Consider the following 26127-nt stretch of genomic DNA (forward strand, 5'->3'; position numbering starts at 1 on the left):
ATAGATAGATAGATAGATAGATAGATAGATAGATAGATAGATAGATAGATAGATGATAGATAGATTAGACAGATAGATATCATGGCAGAAGCAATCCTGGTTGCACACACAGGTAAGGGGAGATGATAATGCATGAAATTGGGTGGGAGGTAGTAAGGTAGATGGGAGGATCTAAATTTGATCAAAATGTATTGCATGAAATTTGCCAAAATTCAATAAAAAGATAAATCTTATTTTGATTATGAATAGGTGACAAAGCACTTTTCAAACTTTGACTTGATTCTTGAGAATGAGACCAGTTGGCCAAATATATGTGGGAAGTATGTTTGAAGGGACATGGTGATCTCTTGAAGCTATCATGGATTCACTTACAGTAGATATGCCAAGTGAATCCATGTGTACTTTACAATGGTTTGTTGACCAAGTAGGTAGAGAGAAACTATAGACATGGGATAGCTCAATGTCGACAAGATATTTGACCAAAGTAATATAAACTCTCTGATGCCAAAGAGTGCTTCTGTTCTACTCAACAGGGCACCTTCACTCTTGGTTTATTAAAGACTCTCAATGGATCTTTATTGTTTGAATATTGTATTTTTAATTCAAAGTGAAATTTTGCAGGATGATTGAAGATAGAGATATGACTCCGTTTTATGTACTTATCGGTTCCAAAGAGGTTTTCATTAATGGACTGGCTGGTGTCAAACTACAGAGTTCTCTAGTCATCAGTTCCCATATCCTGTCCCCTGAGTAAGTTTTCTCCAACACTGATATTGATGCCTTACAGAAAAGACCTGTCAGGGACAGGTGGGGACCATATGTAGGTTTCCCAACACATTTCTTCTCCTTACTGATTCTGTATTCTTACCTAAGACAAATATTCCCTGCAAACATTGATTCCCTTATTCTTAAAACAGGGATAACATCATCAACACAGTTACACTCTTCTATGCACTAAATGCTTTTTTAACATATATAAACTTCTAGTCCTGTTGCTTGACCTTTAGCAGGCACCTAGTAACCATCAGTTCCTTTTCTTCTTCTTTTCATGTTTATCTAATTCATACAGGGCATATAATCAGGGAGGAATGAGACTATGAGATCAGACGGTCAGAATGAAAATATCTTGAGAGACTAGAAAAAAAGAGCTGAAATATATAGATATAATTTGGTAATACAAAATATTCTCTACTTTTGTTTAGAAAAATCAATTCTACAAATACATGATGGGAAAGACCAGTTTTATTTGTTGTGATTATAAACAAAGAGCTAAGGACATATTTAACACAGTCAATCGAGAGCATGGCAGAAGCAATCCTGGTTACATCATTGTAGTCTCACACATAGGTGAGGGGAGCTGATAATCCATATCTGCTCAGTGTGAGTTAGATCACACCTAGCTGTGATGCCTGAATCTCAGCATCAAAACTCACCAACAACTTGAGCAAACTATAGTGTGTTGGGAAATTTGAAATGTGCAATGCATAGCAAAATCACCAAGATTTTAAAATATTGGTGCAGTACCTAGTCCTATGGAGGATATTGTAGGATGGCTACTTTAGATATAACTGATCATGTTGACATAGACATGTTTGTGCCAGAGAAAATTTTTTTTCTGGTCTTTTTTCTTTTCTGGTCTGTTTTCTTTTGTGACATACTCTTTCTAAAATAAATTATAATAGAAAAACTCATTTAAAATATTTTTTTATTTTATGCATAGTGTATTACCTACATGTATATAAGTGTGCCTGTCTCTTGCAATGCCCACAGAAGTCAGAAGAGGGCATCAGATCACCTGGAAATGGAATTATAGATGGTTGTTAGGTGCCATGTGGGTGCTGGAAATAAACCCAGGTCCTCTGCAAGAGTAGCCAATGCTCTTATTTGCTGAGCTATCTCTCTAGCCCCTAAACACTCATTTCAAAAGCATCTATGTAACAGCTAAAGAGATTGGGAAATTTAGCTTGGGTGGAATGATCATGTGTGAGCACAGGAGTTATTGTCTAAAGGCTACCTTGTGGAATGAAGGCACATCCTGAGTCTGTTATTCCAAATGGACAGACAGAATCTAGGCACTGGGAATTACAAGGAACTTGATTCCTGGCCAATGCAGAGAGTCAAATCTGGCCTTTTACCCCACTGTCCAGACTTCACTTTGTATCTTATCTCCATTTTGCAGTTTATGAGCTACATGACCTTGAGCAAGCCAATTGTAGTGCCCCTGACCCTCATTTCCTCATCTTCCAAATGTATTGTTATCACTGTTCATTTATAACCTTAGTAACAGAACAGACCTAGGACTTGGGTCTCTGGAGACCCAGTTCATCTTTCCATTTCCCAGGGTTTATACAATGATAGCCTAGAATAAGCATGAAAAATTTTATAGGACTGGATAGAGTAGTTTTTTAATTACCTACTTCTATAAAATATATCATCCCAAACTTAGTTCTTTAAAACTGTAATCTTTTTGCTCATGGATCCCAGGAGTCAAGAGTTCATAAAATATAAAACAGAGATGTATTGTCTCAACTCCACCATGACTGGATTTGAAGTAGAAAAACAAACTCAGTATTTGTAGGTGATTCACATAGAGGAAGGTTAGAATCAGTTAGAAGCTACTTCTCCCACATTTTTGCCAGCAGGTATGGCAGGAATACCTGGAAGGTTGGGCTCAGCTGGGATTGTTGACTGGACCATGTACATGCCTGGCCAAGAATATTACAGTGCACGGGCATGGTTCCATAAAGACAGCACATAGAAACTTGTTTCAAGAGAGCCAGAAGCTTCACCACCTGTTAGACTGAGCCTGGAGGTTTCTCACTTACTCCTCTGTATTCAGTGGACTGCAGACTCATCCCTAAGGCCAATCCAGAGTGATAACAGGAATAAAAGAATCCACATTTGATGGGAACAGGGAGTTGACAGTGATCAGAAGGTAGAAAAGAAAATGGACAGGCAATATATTTCTTTGGAAAATAACAGCCCTCCCTGGCTGACAGTGGGGTGTTTTAGAAGACAAGTTCCATGGTACTGAAATACTGATTTAAATCTGACTGGACAGCTTTTCTCAAAATTTGAGGAAAATTGGAATGTTTACCTTCCTGAGTGGTGGGATGACTGCTCCCTGGGGCGCTCATGTTTCACTAGAGGTTGAATGAGGAATTGGTTTAAACTGCTATAATTCCAAGATTTGGCTTCAAACATAAACAAAACTTTTACTCTTTTTTATTACCAAGTATTAGAATTAATTGAAGTAAAATTATAAAATACAGGTAAAAATGAGAAAAGAAATTTATGTAGTTCATATTTTGTCTCCTAGAGGATCTAACCACCATAGCACTTCATTATATTACTTCAAATGCCTTTGTACGTGTATCTGTGCCTCCAGTATATAGTTTAATAATAGAATTGAGGGGCTGGAAAGGTGGCTCAGTGGTTAAGAGCACTGGCTGGTCTTGCAGAGGACCCAGGTTCAATTCCCAGCACCCACATGGCAGCTGACAATCATCTGTAACTCCAGTTCCAGGAGAATTCAATGCCCTCCTCTGACCTCCCTTGGAATTGCATGACACGGGTGCACTTACACACATGCAGGCAATAAATTCATGCACAAAAAAGAAAATAATGGATAAAATATTTAAAATAGAATTGTTTTATACTTATTGTAGTTTTTACACTTCAGTTTATAAGCTTATGAATATTTATTTGACTTTCTTTTTTCTCATTCATTCATTCATTCAAAGATCTCACTGCATATCCCAGGCTGACCTTAAGTTATTGACCCTCCTGCCTAATGCTCCCAAGTACTGTAATGAAGAGGATGCGCCATTGTGTTCAGCTTGCTACTTCTTAAAGTATTTTTTTCTTTAGGGCTTGATGTGTAATTTAGTAGCAGATAATTTGCCTAGCATGCATGAGACTTGGTAACATACATATATATATATATATGTTATACACAGTAGAATTTATACCAAATATCAGTGTGTGCAAAATGTTATATGAGCAAAATCCCTTTGTGTTCTTTTTTTTATACCTTTGCACGCAACAGTGTATCATGAAGAACCCTGTGTGTCCATAAATATAGGTTTATGTCACAACATTATTTTATGTATTTATTTTTCCTGATACTCATGAATCTTACCATATTTTTAAATATATTTTTATTGAGTTTTTGTGGATTTCATACAATACATCTTCATCATATTTAGCCCCCATTCCTCTTCTTCACCCCTCCCATAGCCCACACACAGGACTTCGTGCATTTTGTCATATATGTTAAGGCCTATGGAGTCAAGTACCATTGTGGAAGAGAGGGTAGAAAGATTGTAAGAGTCAGGGGTGATGCATGACAATAAGGACACAGTCCTACAGGCTCCTGGCACCTTACTCATATGAACTTACAGCAATGGTGATAGCATGCACAAGACCCATGCAAGCTCAATCATACAAAAACCAGCATAGAACTGGGGAAGTGGGAAAGAGGCCACAACTTTGGTGAGGAACTATTTTTATTTTATGTGCAAAAATGTTTTTCCTGCATGTAATTGCACCAGTGACATGCGATGCCCATGGAGGCCGGAAGAAGGTGTTAGAGTGGAGTTAGCCACTGTGTCAGTGCTGGGAACTGAACCCAGGTCCTCTGCAAGAGTAGCCAATGCTCTTAACTGCTGAGCCATCTCTCCAGCTCTGAGATTTATGTCACAGCCTTTTAATGATTTCATGAATGTCTTTTTAGAGAGAGTTCATCATTTTTAATGTCTTCTACATATGTATCTCTCATTTATTTCCATTTTTCTGAAATCATAATTATTATGTGTAATTGTATTTCATCATAAATATCTTTTACCACAAGAATCAATTTTTTTAATTTGACATGAATCCCAAGAATACTGGAGAGACTTCTTCCCTGGGAATTCCGGTAAGCCAGCATCTGAACCTTGCTGCTTAGCTGTGTGACTCCTTGACTGTGGTTAGGAAACAGTAACTCTCAGTCTGTCAACATTTGAGAAATAAGAACATATGCAGTCATTTCCAAACAAAGTACTTATCACTGCACCTGACCCATAGTGGCATGTACCCTAGGACAGGTAGCAGTTACACTTCAAATATTTCAAATATCTCTGAGAAGAGGCTAGAGGAGCTTCTCAGTCAGCAAGAACTTGCCTTGCGAGCAAGCACAAGGGCCTGAAATTAATGCTCAGAACCCATTGAAAAAGTGATGGTCATGGTGACATGCCCTGAAGCTCACTGGCCAGCCAGTCTAACCTAATTGGTAAACTTCAGGCCAATGGGAGATCTTGTCTCAAAGGAGACAGATAACATTCTTACGGTGACATTCAAGAATGTCCTCCAGCCATCACATGCATTCACACAAATGTCACTATCCTGGTTAAGTTTTATTTGTCAATTTCATAAAACCTAGAGTCATCTGGGAAGAAGGAATGTCAATTGAAGAATTTCCCAGATTAGATTGTCCTATAACCATGTTTGTGAGACAATGTCTTGAGTGATGGTTGATGTGGGAGGACCAAGCCCGCTATGAGTGGCACCATCTCTAGGCAGGTGAGCTTGGGCTGTATAAGAAAGCTAGCTGAGCATGAGCTAGTGAGCAAGTCAGTAAGTAGAACTCTATAGTTTCTGCCGCAGGTTTGTGCTTTCGTATTCTTGTTCTTACTTCCCTTAATGATGAACTGTGGCCTGAAAGTACAAGATGAAATAAACCCTTTCCTCCTCTTAGTCGCCTTTGGTGAGAGTGTTTTATCACACACACACACACACACACACACACACAATCTCACCAAGAGGCTGTGGTTTAGCCTAGAGCCGAAAGCAACTGCTATTTCTGTGGTTCAGAGGATGTGGAAGTGTCAGCCATTTTTGTTCTCTATCCGTGGCTGGCACCATTTGTATTCCTTGGATGGCTGGGAGTCAGATGGTTTGTGCATTCCTAAGTCACATATTTCTCTATCTGGTGCAGTTTTGGGCAATCTGAAAATGCAATATCACTGTCACCAGCTTGAGGAAGACATGGAGCCTGAATAATTTAACATGTCACCACCATCCATCATGATAGTAAGAGCGGGAGATGGAGTGTGGAGAGGCGGGCCTACCAGAGACTGACAGAACAGGTCTGTAGACATGGCAGCCCAAGAACAGAAGGCAGATTTACAAAAAGGCACAATGATTTAACTCTCGTGGGCCCAGCAGAAGCCATACATCCCCTCATTCTGGCCTTCCCCATCATATGGCCTTCAGATTATTTAGATGTCCTGATTTGTTCCACAGCAAACTTGAGGTCAGATCCCCAGTTTTACATTAGGTATCTATGTTATCACAGGAAATCTCTAAATACTTTTGAATATTTCTATTTACTTATTAGCCAAATTAACACAAGAATTTCTGTATAAAGAACTTTGCTATGCTGGGCATGGTGGTGTGCACCTTTAATCCCAGTCCTCGGGACGCAGAGGCAGGTGGATCTCTGTGAGATGGAGGCCACCCTGTTTCACATTGTGACTTTCAGGTGGGCTGTGACTAGGGAGGCCCTGTCAAAAAACAATAAAACAACAACAACAACAACAACAACAACAAAACCCAAAGAACTTTGCTAAGAAAAAAAACCCAAAGAACTTTGCCCAAGAATATCACAGCCACAGTATTTTAAGTGTTTCCCAGAAGTTAAATTTGAAGAATTGATAAGTGTTTATCTATTTTAGTTATGGCTTTATCCTCAATACCTATTAAGAGTGCTTGGTAGACTGATAACCTAGCAAATAGATTTAAGTTACTGAATAAACGAAAGAGTGATATCAACAGCACCATTTGAAGTGAATTCTGTGCCTAGGACAGCTGAGTGATCATCCTCTACATTCCCAAATACTGGACTGGGATCCAGGGAGTCTGAGAGCTTGGCCCTTTTAAGGCAGCTCTGCAACAGTCCCTCCCCTCCTCTCCCACATTCCTCATTCTACAGGTCTGTCATCAGTCTAGCAATGTTACAAAGGAAATAGAGGGCTTCTACTTAAAAAAAAAAAAAAACATTCTCTTGAACTAAAATTCACATAATATAAAATGAGCCATTAATCATTTTAATGTGCACAATTCAGTGACACTTCTCACATTTGCAAGGCTGTGTAGCCATCATCTCTATCGAGTTCCAAGCACACTCATCACCCCCAAAGGAAACCTGCACTCATTAGTAGTCACTCGCTGTTGCTTGCACCCCTGTCCTCTTTCCTGTCACCCATGAGTCTGTTTTCTGTCTCTATGGATGCATCTTCTCTGGATGTTCCAGATGTCATACACTATACTATATTTAGCCTTTCATATAAAGTTTCTTTAGTTTAGCAATGTGTTGATGAGGTCCATCCACATGATAACATATGTCAACATTTCTTTTATGGCTGAGTAATATTCCATGTGGATATACTTTAGTTTTTTTCATCCATTTATCAGGCGAAGGACATTTGCTGTTTTTACTTTTAGCTTTGTGAAAAATGTTGCTATGAATGTCTATTTTAGATATTTGTCTGACTACCCTATCTTCACTTCTTAGGGGCATATGCCTAGGAGTGGAATTCTTGAATCACATGGTGACTCTGTGTTTAACGAAATGTTTTCTATATCAGCCACCCCATTTCCACTTCCACCATTACTTTAGGCACATGTTCCAGTTTTTCCATTTCCTTCATTTATTATTTTGCATTGTTTTCCTAAAGGCCAATGCAGCAGTGTAACCGAATATCAATGGTTTTTATTTACATTTCCTGAATGACTAATGACACCCAACACAACTTTCAGGAGAACAGGGCTGTTGAATCAGATAAAAATAAAGTTCAAATTTAAGTTCTGCTATTTGTAATCTGTATGGTCTTTTATAACCTGCACTAGGGTCCTGATGTTGGTCTATCTATCACTAAATGGGAAATTATTCCTGCCTATCAAAATTTGTACGAGGGGTATATGGGCAGTCATGTATGAAGTAGCTGTACAGCACTTGTCAGACTGTAGTATGTGCCTAGGTCACCATCTTAGTGACTGCATTTCACACCATTCAGAACAAAGACCAGAAGCTTAAGGAAGAAGTTCGGAAGCCACAGGTTCCAGCAGATCGAGCATCTCTTTTGTTCTCTTGTGAGTCCTGACTAACTGGAAATACAGGAGAAGCCCTGGATAATTAATGGCTCCATTTTAGGGCACTAAATCACTGATTTTATATTAAAATGGCAACAATGGGGACCCTTTAGCATCCATCTGAATCACCTCCAAGTCAGTTCATAATTAGCCTCTTGCCCCTTTGGATTGTATGGATACTCAGTGACTATATACCTTGGGTAGCTGCCACATTTCTGGGAAGTCACAGCAAAAAATGACCAGCCCCATACATCAGTGTTTCCTTTCCTCCTATTACAGCTAGACAGAAATTGATTAATAAAGGAGGTGCCTCCACTCTCGAGTTTTTAGTCTGTATACTAGTTTTTCACATGCAACATAACATTTTGCTCATGATGACCATGTGACCTGAAAGTCATTGTCTTCCTTCAAACATGAATCCAGAGAGGTTAGGAACCTTGTTCAAGTCCACAGAGCTGATAGGAGACAGTACTAGAACTCATATATAATGCTCATAGCTTAATTTTTTTCTGTCGATATAAATTCATATATATGACTTCTCACGGCACATGAACTAATCCAGTGCAAAGACCAGCTAGATCCTAAGTGCCCTGAGAACAAAAACCATGCCTATTGTTGCTTAATGTGATCTCATCTTCACTCTCGTTTATCCAAGTCACACACAAAAATTAACTTTGTGGGGCCTGTGGCCTATTCATCTTTCCCTTGTGCCAAGATCTTTGCCTAAAGTATTAGTTGACATAGTATTCATTGTACAAGTACTTCCAGAACTGTGGCTTCCAGGACAGTGGACACTGTGAAACACGGGTTGTCTGTTAGGAAGTGTGCTGTGAACCTGACTAACATGCTCAGTTTTTATATTTCAGTGGTAAGTTTTGTTAGCTCTATTTTGACAATTTTTCATACATTTCTTGAAATATATTTTTCATATATTTGTTGGAATAAATATATCCTAAAAGTCAGTTTGATCAATTTATTCTTACATTTTTAATCTGGCTACTAGAACACTAAAGGTGGAGTATATAGGTTCATTGCATCCCTATTAAATGGGCTGGACTACAGGCAGCCTTGCTCAACCTCGGCTTCCACTCTGAAAATGGTCCCTTTGTCCTTAGAAGAGGGAGGTGGTAGTCAGAGGAAGTTTACAGAATGAAGGAGTAATGTCCTTCTTGGTAGTCTGAGAGGCATGGTTTTCATGTCCTGGGCATATGGGAAGATGGAGAAGTTCTAATATCTTCCTAAACCGATTGGAGTTTTTAGAGGCATTGGTAGTGCAAACCTCAGAGGAGGATTCGGCAGAGATAGGAAACACTCTTATGATAAAATCAAGAAGAGACCTGCTAATCCATGTGCTCAACACATGCATTCCTTGCTCACACACAAATATACTCACATTTGTGCATAGGCACACATATGTACACACTTTCCTACATTATAATATTTATGGAACACATTTTTCAGGTTGGCTCCATTGCAACCCCAGCTCCCTATGTACTACCTTACATCACATCATTAAGTTTAAAAAGGCTTATGATATTGTCCTAATACAGATGCAGTGGACATTAAATGAGGCATTTATTCATATTTTATTGTACCCCTGCACAGTGCCTGAGGGAAAATGCTCTAGAGCTCTGGATTTGAATTGTGGTTCTACTACTTAACAAGCTATGACTCTGGACATGTAACTTCCCTGTGCATTCATTCCCTCATCCACAAAAATGAGAATTAGAGTAGTATCCTAAGCTGGGCGTGGTGGCACACACCTTTAATCCCAGCGCTCAGGAGGCAGAGGCAGGCAGATCTCTGTGAGTTCAAGGCCAGCCTGGTCGACATAGTGAGTTCTAGGACAACTGGGGCTACAGGGAGACCCTGTCTTAAAAAGACCAAAAAAAAACCAAATACTACTACTAATAATAATAAATTTAGAGTAGTATCCTACCTCATAGGGTTCTCCTAGGGGTGATGTGAGCCAGTGGGTGTTAACAGAGCTTAGCCCAGAGTCCTGCAGAAAGCTATCATGGTCCTTGTGTCAGGTTTCAAAACATTAGAATCTTCTAGTGACTTTCCTGTCACTCCTACTAGCCTGTTCTAGTAAGGGATGAATTCTGTCAATCATGTGTGTCATTGAAAGTCACTATCATGAGGGCAAAGGTCATCTTGTTGCCAAAGCAGGAAAGATAAAAAGCTAGTAGAAAAAGAGATAGGGCTGAAAGTAAGCAAGTTAGAGAGAGGGAGGGAGAAGAAGAGGTTCACTGGAATGACTAAAAGTAAAGGCATAGATAGCTCCAAGAGACAGTGGGGTGGGGGAGCTCTGTATTCCAACAGCCCCAGAGCCCTCCTTTGTGCTCTGCTGTCCAGGCTGCAGCAGGCAATATGAGGATGTCCCTAGTCCTAGGGAGCTGCTTTGCCAAATGTCTTCAATCCTCCGTTGGCTGAGAATTTGTATGTGAGCAAAATCCTTCCTTCTCCCCCTCCCTACTTTTTTCTTTTCCTTTCTGTTTTATCATTGTAATAGTAAAATAATTTAGTGGTATTTTAAAGGTGCTGCTGGCCTTGACCCTCTGCTGCTCAGGTACTTCCAGAACTCCACAGAGCCCCTGCCAGCCCCTTCTCAAAGCCTTTCAGTGGAGTCCTCTATCTGGTAGAACTGGGGTCTCTTGGAACCTCCATGTCCTGCTGTTATTTGCAGGGAGTTAGCTGAGAAGGTGTGTTCTGAGACTGTGTCTAATGACACAGATGACAACCAGGATCAGACTAGGCTACTCTTTACTTTCTCATTCGTTTGAAAATGTCCTCTTGGGCTGGGGTTATAGCTCAGTGTAAGACCACTGGCCTATGATGCATGAGACCCTGGGTTAAATCTCTAGAAATGAGAAAACAGCATAGCAGAAAATACCATCTCAAGTAGGGGGCTAGAGCGGCAGGTATCCTTTTTTGCCAATTTTTCAGTCCATTAAACTAAAAGACAGTGTGGTAAAGTGTAAAAAGTTACTTGGGCATCAGTGCCATCTGACCTCATTTTTTCTTTTCTGAACCTTGATTGTTTCATCTGTAAAGTAGGCATGATGATGCCTCCCTTCAATGGTTACTATGAGCTTGAAATGAGGCGAGAAATGCATACTTTACCATGCAGGATTGGTCACCTTAATGCTTGTTTCCCAAGGTTCCCTCTTGAGATGTTTCAACTTGTATACCAGAGACCCAGTGTTCAGAGCAAGGTAGATATGCCCTGAGTCCTAGCTCTCCCACTTATATAATATGTCCCTTTAGGCAAGTAAGTTTGCCTTACTATGTCCTTGTGTCTCTGTAGTTTGTTAATTACACCTCCCTCATGAGTACATTCAGAGGAGGATTTCCATACATCATATATACAGATCTACCAGCAACATCATCCGAAAGAATAAATGTATAACACCACACTGTGGATAGTGTCTGCAAGTGGCATTTTTGTATGCTGAATGCCATTTCAAATCCCAACCCAAGGAAATTACACAGTGAATAGTTTTGTGAATTAAATAACATTTTCCTGTAATCTATGCTTTTCTTTTCTTCAGGTGGAACTTTTGAGTAGGTAATGAGTTGACATGGTGCTTGATTCAAAAGATAAAAAGATTATAAGGCAGAGTACCTTTCTTCTGTTCCCATTCTACAACCACTTAATTCTCCACCCAGGACAACCACTTTTACCAGATGCATGAGTTCTTGTCTGGAGACAGTCTATTACTTATACATGTGAAGCCCCATTCCTTAAAATCCTTTAAAAAAATCCTTTCAAAATCAAAGTCTGTCTTTCCCCTATGAAGCTCTGTCCTCATTTCTTCCCTAGGGTAAATAATTTCTCAGTGCTGAGGCTGGAGAGATGGCTCAGTGGTTAAGAGCACTTCCTGCTCTTCCAGAGGACCCAGGTTCAGTTCTCAACAGCCACAGGTTAGGCTGACAACTGTCTGTAACTCCAGTTCCAAGGGATCCTCCCCTCTGCACTGTCTTTTGTGGGCATTGCACACATGTGGTGCATTTATATACACACTGGCAAACCACTCATATATGTAAAATATAAATCTTCAAAATAATTTAAAAATAATTTCTTAATGCTTTAATCCCTCTCTTTATGTATCTTATAATTGTTTTTAAAATTCTTAATTTTTGTGCATTTTGTACAGAATATATTAGTTATATTTATACCCCCTGTCCTAGTTTGCTTCTCCATTGCTATTACAAAATTTTTGACCAATACCAACTTGAGGAGAAAAGTTGTCTTATATCTCCAGGATCACAGTTCATCTGGGAACCCAAGGTAGGAAATCAGGGCAGATACCTGGAGGCAGGAACTATAGCACAGGTCATGGAGGAATGTTGCTTACTGGCTTGGTCTCCTGACCCGTGCTCAGACTGCTTTCTTATGCAAGATAGGCCCACCTGCCCAGGGGTGGTGGTGCCACCCACAGAGGGCTGGGACCTCCCACATCACTCAATAATCAAGAAGATGCCCCACAGACAGGACCACAGGCCAGTCCTATGGCAGCAACTCCCCCAGTTGGGGCTTCCTCAACCCAGGTTTGTCAAGTTGACACTAAAACTATTCAATACAATTGACCCCTTGTTAACGTGATACACAAACACATCACTACTAAACCATAACCTTTCCATTTCTTGTCCCCAAGACACGATGTTAACATTAATATCACAACATAAGACAGTACAATCTTAAAATCCCCACAGTCCTTAAAAAATTAACCACTCAGAAGTCCATAGTCTCTTTTAAAATTCTCTTAAATGTCGGCTCTTGTAAAATCCAAAACAAGTACTATCTTATTTCAAAAGGAAGAATCGGGCACACCTAAGCCAAACCTAACTCCAGCAACGTCACTCAAGCCTGGACATCTGGGATTCACTCATGATGTTCTGGGCGCCAAAGGGTTCTGGCAGCTCCATTTCTGACTCTGCCATCCACAGCACACACAGTTCACCTCCCAGACCCAGGCTGCCTCCATTCCACACCTGATGCTGCCCTTGATGGTCATCCCATGGTCCTGGTATCTCCAAATGCTGGGGCCAACACTGAAACTGAGGCTGCACCTTCACCAATGGCCTTTTGTAGCCTCTCAGGGTGTGGTGCCAAGCCTCAGCTGTTCACTGTAACCCCTTCACATTTTCAACACCAGAACCTTGCGGGAGACTCTTACACATTACCAAGTCCAGCTTTCAGCTTGAGATGGAGGCTCAGGTCCCCTCTGGACAACAGATTCTGTGCTGACCCTGCAGAAATACTTCCTAGAAGATTTCACCACAGTGATGCTGGTCTCCTGTTACTTACAGCTCATTTTTTAGCCCCAGCTAACCAGCATTAATTGTTCCTGTAAAGCAAGGTTTTACTTCAGGTTCTGGTCTCTTCTTAAACACAGCTGATTCTTCAGCTGTAGGAGACCAGACCCCACAGATTCTCAATTTAAAATATCACACAAACAGTCCTGACAGTCTCTGTTTCCCCTTGAAGCTTCACAAGCCAGGCCTCTATTGTCTACAACTCTTTCAGCATAACTGTTCCAAGCTCCACAGCAACAAACTCTGAGCACTCAATGGCTTTTCTAGCTAAAGTTCCAAACACTTCCACAATCCTCCAGTGTCAGGTCTATCACAGCAGTGCCCCACTCTCTGGTACCGATTTCTGTCCTACTTTGTTTCTCCATTACTGTGACAAAATACTCTGACAAATACCAACTTGGGAAGGAAAGGGTTTGTTTGTCTTATATTTCCTGGGTCACAGTTCATCAGAGAGCCCAAGGTAGGAACTCAGGGCAGACACCTGGAGGCAGGAGCTAGAGCACAGGTCGTGGAGGAATGCTGCTTACTGGCTTGGTCTCCTGGCCCATGCTCAGACTGCTTTCTTATGCAAGATAGGCTCATCTGCCCAGGGATGGCTCTACCCACAGTGTGCTGGGCCCTCCCACATCACTCAGTAATCAACAAGATGCCCCATAGACATGGCCACAGGCCAGTCCAATGGAGGCAATTCCCTAATTGGGGCTTCCTCAACCCAGGTATGTCAAGTTGACACTAAAGCTATCCAGCACACCCGCTTCCCCATTGATCTCCTCCCATAGTCCTCCCAGTGGAATTCATACAGTCTGTCATTGTCCCTCAGTGCAACTGAGGTCTAGTCAGCCTATCTAGAGTCCCTACCTTTAAGAAAATCAGCTCTTTCTCATCCAGCAGTAAACAGCTGCCAATAATTATTTGAGTAAGATTGGGGCCTGCTGTCCATTTCCACAGTTCTGTGCTGGGTTTTTTGTTGCTTGAGTTTTCATGGGTCTTATCCATGCTGACACTGTTGCTGTAGGTTCATATGAGCAGGGTCCCCGGAGGCTGTAGGACTCTGGTTATGTGTGGTCATGTACCTCCTCCCTGGTTCTTACAACTTTTCTGGCCCCCTCTTCCACAACGGTCCCTGAGCCCTGATTGGGTGGATTTTAATATAGGAGACCTGTCCAAGTACCCTAGACAAATGTAATTTCTTACTATGTACATAAGATCTTATCTTTTGTAAATTAAAGAATGCTTAAGGTCGTACCAGGTGTGATGAAACATTCCTGTAATCCTAGACCTCAGGAGGCAGAGGCAAGAGGATCAAGACTTTGAGGCCAGACTGAGTTGCACAAAAAGAAATAAACAAAAGTAAAACTCAAAAGATAAGATTGAAAATAATAAATTCCCGTATTTCCACTTTCAGATTTAATGTATTTTGTCAATGTTCCTTCTAGACTTTCCTTATTCTTCTGGTAATCACTGCTCACAGCCTTTCAGGTTCTCCTGAGACCATCTCTGAAGCACCTCTCATCTCCATCCCCAGGTCCCCACCTACTAAGTGTATGCCTCCAACCAATCCCTTATCTCTTCTCCTGGGTGATTCCAGAGCCTCCTAGATGAATATTCTGCCTAGCACAAAGTCCATTACCTGGGTGCTCCCAAAGCATCCTTCCTAGTTCTCACAGAAAAGCAATTCATTTTCCTCCTCTGGAATCTTCTGTAACACTTAACTCAGTTAAGCACTCACGCCTTCTTGTGGCATGAGCACCATTTTTAGTCAGTCCTGGGTTTGATGCTGCGCATAACTTCTCAGCTCCTCATCCCCAGGGAAGTTTCACAAGTTCATTCCAGGAAACTCCTCTGTCTAACAATGAAGCACCATCTATCCTTCAAATCATGACCTAAATCTTCACTCCGCCATAAAGCTTTCAGAGATCCTCTGTGCTAAAATGAATTGTTCGTCCCCATATTCCTAACATCTCGTTGTGTGGAAAACATAAGCCATGAATTAGGTTTAAGGCTCCTAAGGATCCCATTTGTCCCCCTGACTAGCTTATGATATGCTAGCTGGTACAGGCCAAGAGGCATTTATCTTTGTGCCTCTCATGTCTGGCTCTAGGCCTGGCATATCCTAAGCCCTTGCTTGAAATGTATATGAAATTAAGTTGCCTGGAGTAATTTTTTTAGAGTTGGGCTCGTCATAACACAACGATAGTAGCTTTCTATTATTTAGTGCCCACTGTGGACCTGGTATTTTACATGTAATATTTCCTTTTTCTCTTCAAAGCAAACCCATAAGGTTCAGAATTATTGCCCCTGTTTTAGGAAGAACTCAGGGCTCAGAAAGGTGAGCCTCAAGGTCATATAACTGGGAAGCTGCTGAGCCATGGTTAGAGCCCAGATCCAGCTCACTACAAAGCTCAATTCCTTCCATTAATCATGTGGATTCTTGGGTCACCGGGGATGTACAAGAAAACGGCAGGGAATGGAGCTGATGGTCTGGGGGATGGCTGAGGGTTTAACAAGCTTCTAGAAGCATGCATGTGGATTCTTGGGTCACCGGGGATGTACAAGAAAACGGCAGGGAATGGAGCTGATGGTCTGGGGGATGGCTGAGGGGTTTAACAAGCTTCTAGAAGCATGCAAAGCTGACTGATGAATGGTGCTTCTCTGCAGGGGGAATCAGCTTTGGGAGAACCAAGGGGACCTCCGGCTCAGAGGCAGACGACGAAACTCAGCTGACATTCTACACAGAGCAGTACCGCAGTCGCCGCCGCAGCAAAGGTAACAGAGTCCCTGGGAAGGTTCCAGAGCCACTGTGCATGTTTACAAAGCCCGAGGAACAGATTTCACAATAAATGGCAAATGTAAATCTTCTTCAATCCAGTTAACATTGAACTTGGCTCATCCTGGACCAACCAAATTATTGACCTGCAATCCTTTCTTTTCTACTCCATTCTTTAGCTCTTTTATGCCCACATCATTCTCATTTTTTCCTTAGATTGCCCCAAGCTGGGGAGGCATTTGCAATTGATGGGCTGTTGAGAGACAGAGTTCCTAAAGACTCTGTCCCTGATAGAACTACCACACGTCAGTGGATGATCACACGCCCAAGAGTATATGGGCAGCACAAATTGGACTCCATCCATTTAAAATAAAATGAGGACATGAAGTTGGGTGGGTAAAGAAGAGTGGGTGAATTTCAGAGGAGTTAGTGGGAGGGTGGGTGAAAATGACCAAAATACAATGTGTGAAATTTTAAAAGAAAATATTAAAAATTCCAGTATAGGAAATCAAATAATAAAAGGGGGTAAAGAAAATTATTCATATTTAAGTTAGGTGGGTGCAGACAGCCCATATCATGCATAGCTATGCATGTCTTTGGCAGGATCTGCCAGTCTAACTCAGCAACTCTTAGCAGCAAAAGAACAAAGGGAATATTCTCTACTGCAAAACTTGCAAGTCAAATGGGAAAGAGTAAAGTTTATCTGCTCATGAAATTCTATTAACTGCATCTGAGAGTCCCTCCAATTGATCCCCACAAATAGGACATTATTTTTAGATAATGTTTTCAACAGATAAGAATCAGTATCAATACATCATTCATTATTCATCACAATGACAGTCAATGTAACACGATATCAAGATACTAAAGAAGGAATCCTTACCTTATGGCCAACGTCTATAGTTCTCTATGACTTAATGGGCTCTACATGAAAACAACATATTTCAGGAAATCCTGAATGAATGTAATTCCTCATCCCCGAGTATTGTGTAATTTTAGGAAATTAGCAATTGTGAAGTGGCCTTCAAGAAGTAACTCTGGGGTACAAACGTATATTACATGCCAAGGACTGGTACAGATCTATATAGGCTTTGACCATCCAATGAACAGTATCCTGTGTCACAAAAAAGTAGGCATTCTTGTCACCTTACATTGACTATCCTTAGGAAAAATATGGTTTATTATTAATATTAATGGGTTACGAGTGTCAGGATATCTGGTCCTCCTGCCTCTGCATAGAAGGAACCAGAGGAGTTGTCTGGGGCAGGAAGGAAGAGGAATCTTCCTTCTAAACTATTTGCATGTGTCTCTACATGTTCATTATGGATGTCTATAGTAAGGGCTTTGATCACATAGCTTTTGTGGCTGTTTTGCACTTAGGTGAGTTGTTTCCATTCCTTCATCTGTAAAATATGCCTTGTAGCTGCCTTAGGTAGTTGGGGGTGGTTTTGATTACATTATATGTAAAGTCAACACAGTACCTGGTGTAAGGGGAAAATGAGGTAGACATTATTAATGTTGATTTCATTCTCATTGTTGTGTTTTCCGTGCCTACTCTGGTACCTATCACAGAAAATGTTCCATGTGAGGAGTACTTTTATTGTCATGTCCATGGGATGGATTTTCAACCTCTGCAGCCCTTAAAACAACCAAGCTTGCCTCTCAGTCTTGCCCATGCTTCACCTTCTGGAATCTATTGCAGTGGAGATTTAGAAGTTGGTGATCAATGAATCTTGACTTGTCTTCTCCCTCCCCCAATCCCACAGTCAGAATTAAGACCAGGGAAGTTGGTGAGTCTCCACAGCAGGACTGGGCTATTTACAGCTAATTGGAAAAACATCCATCACTAGTCATGCACCCTATAAATTGGAGTTAACTTAAAAGAGAAAAGCAAAAGAAAGCCACAGAACTTGAGATAAACAATTTGGCTCAGTGCCTCTAGATGCCCCAGAAGGTCTGGCTGTGTTTTCAGGATAGTGAGGACGACAGGGCTGTGACACCGCCTCCCGCCTTCGCTGGTCCTGTTGCCAGAACAATGCCAAAACCACTTATTTCATCCCTTCCCTCCATTTATTTTCCACTAATTGCAGAGTCTTCTCCCTCCACTGCTGTTTTCTGCCATGTACTTCATATCCTCTTCAGGATCCTGTTTCCTTGGTTATTGGTGCATTTCTTTTATTTCCGTTGTCTTTCTCTTTCCTCTATCCCTAATTGCTGCCACGTTGTTTATTCTATCTAGCTTTTGCTCACTTCTGTTCGCTCTTTTCATGATCTTGTCTCTCTTCTTCCTTTTCTGCTCTTTCATCCAGCTATTTCCTTGTAAGTCTTTCCTTCCATGAAGACCACAAACATTTCTCCAGCAGCAACGACGTCTGTATTTTTCCAGGCACCAAGGACAAAAACCAAGCGAAAAGCTTAAAAATTCTCACCCATGTGGATTTGATAGTATGTCAAATTGTAATGATATTCAATGGTGAAAAACACTAAGGGAAAGGATATTACAATGAAGAGAACCGGGTCGAGAAAGAGTTGATTGTTAGATCCTGAGCATAATTACATGGCCTTGTGCTATATCACAGGTAGGTGACATTGCTCTTGGTACCATACCCTTATAAAGGTGTCAGTCTTGCTTCTATTCTTGATGCTGCTGCTGTGATCTTTTAGTGAAGACAGAGAGTTGATTTGGCCTTGGCAAATCCCTGTTCCATCCAACTGAACTTAGAGCCCAATGTCCAGTTCTGCAGATACAGCAGTTCCCCTCAAAATATCTGTGACCCTTCTTTCTTCTTATACTTTGTAAAGGAGTTGATGAGCCTGAAGCACTCACCTTTCTAATGGGGGAAAACTCATGATACAAAAGTCATCCAAGAGAAGTCTGAGAGTGCTTGGGGGTGCCATAGCAACAGAACAGAACCTTAAAAGCATGGCTTCTGATGCTGGGTATCCTGTTCATTCGCAGCTCCACAGCTTACTAGTAATTATATACTAAACATGTGACTTAACATCAGTGTGTATTGGTTACTTAAACTATAAACTGAGAAGGTAACACAAAGCTCTAGGATAGTATCTTAAAGATTAAAATAGATTGATATATGTAAAGTATTTATGTAGAGACTAGGGATAGAGTGCAGACATTAAAACAGAGCTAAGCTACTAAGAAATGACCACAGGATCTAGTGTATGTCTAGGGGGTGGGAGAAATCTCATACCTGCTGGCAATTCACTTTCTGACATTAGTTAAAGCCCACTTACCCAGATGTCCATTATCTGGAACATGAAGAGGAAAAGGGCAGGAGCTGGTCAAATCCCATCTCAGAGCTCCCTTCTGACTGTGCTATTGGTAGAATAGGCTGTGCATCTTTGAGAATCACTGTTCTTGAAATGTGCTTCTGTTCCTGGCTCCTTTGCATCCTTTTCTCAAGACTTTCCCATTTCCTCTCTCTCTCAGGAGTGTGTGCCATGACACTGGAATAGCTTCAGTGATCTTCTTTAATTATATCCATTGCTTACCTCTTCCCTATATCCCAAGGCATACATGGACCCTCAGTGTAATGTCCCAAGACTCTCTCCATCTTTGTCACTGCTATCCAAGTTCTTTCTTAGTAAATACAGTGAGTCAGCAAGCAGCTCCCATGCTCTGCCAGGGGCATGTGAGTCATCCTGGCTGGGAAGCAGAAGAAATAAAAGTATAAAGAACTAAAGAAGAGATAGATAAAACTAGATGGGTATGGTGGCACACACCTTCAACCCCAACACTCAGAAGGTAGAAGCAGATGGATTGGTCTGCATAGCGAGTTCCAGGCCACCAGCTGGGACTACAGGAAGACTCTGCCTTAAAAAAGGCAAAAAAGAAAGAAAGAAAGAAAGAAAGAAAGAAAGAAAGAAAGAAAGAGAGAGAGAGAGAGAGAAAGAAAGAAAGAAAGAAAGAAAGAAAGAAAGAAAGAAAGAAAGAAAGAAAGAAAGAAAGAGAAAGAAAGAAAGAAAGAAAGAAAGAGAGAGAGAGAGAGAGAAAGAAAGAAAGAAAGAAAGAAAGAAAGAAAGAAAGAAAGAAAGAAAGAAAGAAAACTACTGGGAAGAGCAAAAGAAATCCCTATGCTCTAGGGTGTAGCTTACTCATAGCATTTGTTTAATACCATGTTAACTCATGGTGTCCTCTTCAGTTCCATTTAAAAATAAGACCTGAGCTGTCTTTCTCAAATCTAGAAGCATGTGTGCTTAGATAAAACATTGCACTAGTTCCACCTTTGGAGTGCTCAGGATGAAGTGGGATACCTGGAATTATCTGAGGGCAACAGGACCAGTGAAGTACTGGGTGTCGCTACTTTTCTGTATGACTTTGTACAGGTCATTTCCCATCTCTGGATTCTACATTCTCAGACTCTAATCAGAACTATATGAGGGCTGTTGAAAAGCAGCTCAGTCAACATTGTTCTACCAGGGAGCCCAGCAAGGGACTGCTGTGTTGGTAAAGGAATGACAGCTGCATATCACTGGTGGGCACTTCCTGTTAGAGTTGAGACTAGAAAGAGACCTAGACCTCAGGTGTGGCTTTGTTCCTCTGCCTGGAATGAGCCAACTCCATCTTCTCATCTCTCAAATGAAGGAATAATTGAACAATTGCCTCACAAGGTCATTGTGAAGACTGAATGAAATGAGGATCTTTGTCACCTCAGCTGCTATCAGCATGCCCTCCATTCTCTTGTTCTGTGCTGCTGTCCTGGTCTCTGACACCAACCTCCTTTGGTTAGATTCTGCCAAAAGTTCCTTCTCAACGGCCTCTCTTCCTGTGTTCCAAGCTACTCTCCACTCTGCAGCCAGAGTGATCATTTAAAAATTTCTAAGTAGAGATCATGTTGCTTTTTTAGTTAGATGACATCAATACCTTTCTTTCTCACTTAGGATTTTTAAAACAGGTTCCTTATCCACCCTTAAACACCAAGTACATCTTCTCCATCACTCTTGCCAGACTTCCGTCTCTGATGCCAGCCAGGCCTCTTCCCAGCCCGGGCCTTTGCACGCATTTTCTCCTTGAATACTCTCCTCTACTCTGACTCCTGCCACTCATCCTGACATCTCCACTTAAATGAGATCTTCTGCAAAGCCATCCCACACCATAGAGACTTTCCCTGTTTTATTCTATAGTAGATTCTGTGAACTTCCCACTTGCTAGACTTCGTCACCACAATATTTTGACATTTACTAATGTGTTCTCTGGGTAAGTTTATGTTCTCCGTGGAATTGAAAACTTCATGAAGATAGGAAGCCACTGTTCAACTTTCCTTTCCCCAGCACCAAACACAGGGATGGGCTACAGTAAACACTAGGTAACAATCTTTGAATATATGAATGAATGAATTATGAGCAAATGGATGAAAACAATGGCACAGTGTTTGGAATGATCATGAGTGCTCAGGGTAGCTGTTGCTTAGACAAAGAGATGCTACAATACAGCAGTACCTGAACAAAGGCAGCATGACCCCCTGACATTCTTTAAAACCAAGAGTGAGCCTGATCTGCTCTCAGAATTTGCTCCTTCAGAGCTCTCTGGGAACTATTCCCTTGAATGAAGGGCTTGTTCTATATTTATTGAAACAGTACATCAAGTATGACATGGGAAAAAATGAGGAACTTTGTCTTATCTGGAGAAGAGTTTGCCATTTCTGACCCCTACTGACCTAGAACACCATACATTACCACAAACAGATGATATCTCTCCAACTCCACCTTTTGCTTGCAACATAACTGGGTATAATTCATTGCTTCCAGTGACTGACTACTGTCAGTAATTTCATGTATTCATAACGTATATTATTCTGTGTGTCAACAGCAATGAAATGTTGTGAGGGATTAAACTTATGTGTTTAGATTATAAGAGGAGCCCAAGGCCTAATAGGATTGTTTATACTGTGGACAAACTGAGATAGTGTTAAATGATCTCAAAACATAAGCTTACCTTTGGTTAAAGTGTAGGTAAGGCTCCCATTTGTAACAGAAGGCCTTCCAAGAACCTACACTGTTTTCCTGTCTTTCTTCTTTTTTTCTCAATCTATTCTCACATACTGTAAAAGGATCTCCTCCTCGTTTTCCTTCTCCTTTGCTGCTCCTGAGGAGGGAAACCAAGACCTCAATCCCCCCTCTTCCAATTTTTCAGTAAAAAGCTATGGCTGAGCTAATGAAGAGGATCTTGTGGTTGATGTTGAAAGCCAGACTCTGCCAGGCCTCTTTGAACGTGGTTAGGACATAGGCCATTCTGGATGAATGCAATGAGATGAGGAGGCTTCATGATATAACTGAGTCCACCTGGACTGTTGTCAAAGTGAGGGACATGGAACAAGAGGAGAGAGGACATGTGGAACAAGTCTGACAGGTACATAGCTCATGGCTCTCTCTGTTAGCATTTCCCTTGAGAGAAACACCATTGGTTAGATTCAGCTAGATCTGACTATAAATTCTGATTTCTAATCATTCCTTCTGGCCTGGGTTTAGATGGGTTTCTAACCTCTAGACACTTCCATTATACAAAATCAAGCTGTTAACATTGCCCTCACCATTCTGTGATCCAAAATAAAGTAGCCAAAACTTTTATTTTCATTTTTGCAAATGGGCTCTATAGAAAGAGATTTGTGGGATGTGCTTCAGGTCCTTTGAGAAACAGTGGTAGAGCCATGTTTTCTCAGCCAGGTAGAATTTCACTGCAAGCTAGGAAACTGTAGCAATGGATCTGGTGAGTGGAGAAATACAAAGGCAGACAAAGAGACTAAGAAGCAGAGAGCGAGATGTGTGTGTGTGTGTGTGTGTGAGTGTGTGTGTGTTGGCATTTCCTACATAAAGAATGAGCAATACGTTTCTGTAAATTGCCAATTAGTAAACATGTTTGTTTCCACTGGCCATACAGTCTGTTAGAACTACTCAACTTCACTGTTGTACCTCAAAGACTTCCATAGACAGCATATAAATGAACACATGGAAATAAATGTGCTCCAGTAAAACTTCATTTTCCGTAGCTATGCTGATCCAGATTTTATCCAGATCATAGTTAGCTGATTCCTGCCCTAAACCTATGCCTAGCAAGTAGCCTACCCTGGTCATTTGTTACAGGACTCATTTATGAAACTTCACAATGCTTGTTGCAATGACTCTGACCTCATATTAGATGATTGTACTGCCTAACGAGTTTATTTGACCAGCAAACAGTTCTGTATTTGGTCAAGGAAATAACCACCCAAGATAACGGTTCTTAGAGGTTTGCCAACTCTGATGGTAGTCCAGAGAATTAGCTAATGAAGGTGCTGGTATGATAGGCTGCCACTGGGTAGAATTTAGCCTTATTAGCTGGAAATGTTGAACTTGAAGTCATATGTGTGCCTAAATCTGTACCTCACTACAGACTAGCTTACTGACCTGTGGCAAGCCTGTGTCCTCTTACGGCCTCGGTTTTCCTGTCAGACATTCATGGATATTGATGTCATGTCATCAAACCTGAATCTCATGCCAGTTTAACCTGAATAACCAGTGCTACTGAACATGATGCTGGGCTTTGGGGGAAAAGAGGCCTGAGTCCTGCCCTCAGAGTAGTTATTTCCTGGGGAAGCAGGATTGAAGCACACAGAGGAGGTGATCCTGGTTAGGATAAGCTGGTCTATAACCCAAGGTCCAGAGGAGTGCAGATGTTATCTCCAGCCCCAGGGATCATGCTGAACAGAAGACATAGCAATCCTAATTGGGTTGCTAGATTGTCTCAGCAATGCCTGTACCTGGCGTGAGACTCCCAGCCCAGCTCTGTGTTGTGGCTGTGTGTGGCCTTAAGCAAATCTGTCTCCATCTCTGGACTATGCTCTTGTCTACTGGTTACTCAACAGCTTGTAGAGATCCAGGTCTCCTGATTCCCCATTCTTTGCCCTTCTTCTAAGGCTTCCTGCTGAGTCAGCAAAGAGAACGAGGGCACAAGTGGCCCAGTTCTACTTTTTACTTTTAGTTTATTTTTACTTTAGTTGCTCATTGAAATTTGGTAATTCTGCTCCCCGACTCACAATGTAACCCTGCATTGCCTGGAACTCACAGGGATCCACCTGTCCCTGTCTCCAGAGTGCTGGGATTAAAGGCATGTGCCTTCATGCCTGGCCTAATCTGGTAATTCTTAAACTGGGATTTTTCCCTCTTAGGAACTCTTGAATTATAAGCAAAGATTTATTATGCAAAGGTAAATGGATATATGAAATTTTCTTATGATTCTGACCTATGCACACATATACTCAAGGACACACATGTTTCTGTGTACTCTCTCTCTCTTTCTCTATCTCCTCTTCCCTCCCCTCCCCCTACCCCCCCATGTGTTTAATTGTGTTTGAAAGGAAATGGTAGCTTAGAGAAAGTAGAAGCCCAAGCTATATCTGCAGAATAAGCCTTTGGAGACTGTCTGAAAGCCTAGGAGAAAGGTCTGAAAGTTGGAGGACCGTGATGGAGTGAACTCTAGGGAAAGAAAATGGAGGATAAGGAAAATGAGCGCCCACAGAATTTTACCTTCTCCATATAAAGGTTGAGGATGCATGCTACATTAGGCATGGGACTGAAGGAGAGGTACCAGAGCTGGGTAGGGTTCAAGGTCATGGCTCTATGAATGTTGGGAGATGATTCTGGACAGCTGGAGGAGCCATATCTTGACCATTGATAAAGTTACTGGCTACCCTTTATCTTCACTGATCAATAAATCACAGGGCTTTTTCAATCCTGAAGATAATCCATTCAAATATTTAATTGAACACACATATATGCTAAGATTTAGAGAAGGGAAGAATTTCCTCCACGGTTACAAATATCCTTAACGGACAAAATCAATGAGGCAAAATGTTAGTAGGTGGAGCTATGAATGATATATGGATGCTTTTAACTTTTCTTATCCCTGAAACGTTTCTGTAAGTTTGAAATTATTTCCGAACAAATACATTCAGAAAACAATATTGCTCCTAGGGTGTGCAGAGACCTTGTAACTAGCAGGCCAGGTTTCATACCTTGCAATGCCCTCTCTTTCTCTGACTTCAGCCTCTCATGGTTCATGGAGAGCAAGTCTAGCAGTTGTCTTTCTGCCTTTTCTTAGACTATTGTGAGGATTAAATGAGATTATATATGCAAAGGAAATGCTCAGCCAAGTGTTCCTGCCATGTGATAAGTTCAGCAGCAGCTAGTAGAGCATGGCATATCAGTGCCTGAGCAGCTCATGGCCTCTCTCCAATGTACAGACCGATTTTGTTTCTAGAAGTGGAAAAAGCAGACATTTTCAGTGAAATGATGAATTTGGTAGTCCCATTTTCTTGGGAACTTTGCAACACAGCTTTTCCTTTCACTGTCCCCTGCCTTTTGTCTAATGATAGCTTTCCTTACATGCACAGCCCTCTGCCTGCTGGCAGATACACTCTTAGGAGCTGCTACTCAGGAAAACTAAACACTATAGAAACATTGATCTGTCCTTCATCAGCCTCTGAAACACTGGTAGCCAGAATGACCTGGAAGAGATGACCAGGCTGAGCGCAGACGTGGTGTTGGAGATATGAGACCTTTTAGCCTGCTCCTCTCAGCCCAGTAGAGATTCTTAGTGTGAAACATGACTTGAGGCTCCAGACAGAGTCAAGGGGAGCCTCACAGATGAAGGTAATAGCATCATCATAAGGTAAAAAGTATGTAATTGTCCTAGGGTGGTGAAGTGAGGATATGGAAAAACAGGGAGTTCCAGACTAGGTAGAGAACTAGTAATAGAGTGAGCCTTTCAGGAGACAGGATCAGAGGGAGGAATATCCAAATATCCAAATGAGAAATTATGCAGTTCCTGGAAGCCTTAGGCCTTGGATTCTCATCCTGGGCATCATTTACTTTAGGCAGGAGACACTAAGTATGGCATCGAGCCTCAGTTT

At 41.4% G+C, this 26127-nt stretch overlaps 1 protein-coding gene across 6 annotated transcripts in view; it reads left to right on the forward strand.

The window, feature by feature from the left end:
- Astn2 (astrotactin 2) overlaps positions 1 to 26127 on the forward strand; it is a 1043712-nt gene that overhangs the window by 319730 nt on the left and 697855 nt on the right. For all 6 annotated transcript variants that reach the window (XM_008833484.3, XM_029563720.1, XM_029563721.1 and 3 more), the window contains one exon: positions 16114 to 16221. In XM_008833484.3, the coding sequence (XP_008831706.1) occupies positions 16114 to 16221 (108 nt within the window). The remainder of the gene's footprint in view (positions 1 to 16113; positions 16222 to 26127) is intronic.

This window comes from Nannospalax galili, unplaced genomic scaffold, assembly GCF_000622305.1.
Source record: "Nannospalax galili isolate Female #2095 unplaced genomic scaffold, S.galili_v1.0 scaffold34, whole genome shotgun sequence".
In the NCBI taxonomy this organism is placed as follows: domain Eukaryota; kingdom Metazoa; phylum Chordata; class Mammalia; order Rodentia; family Spalacidae; genus Nannospalax; species Nannospalax galili.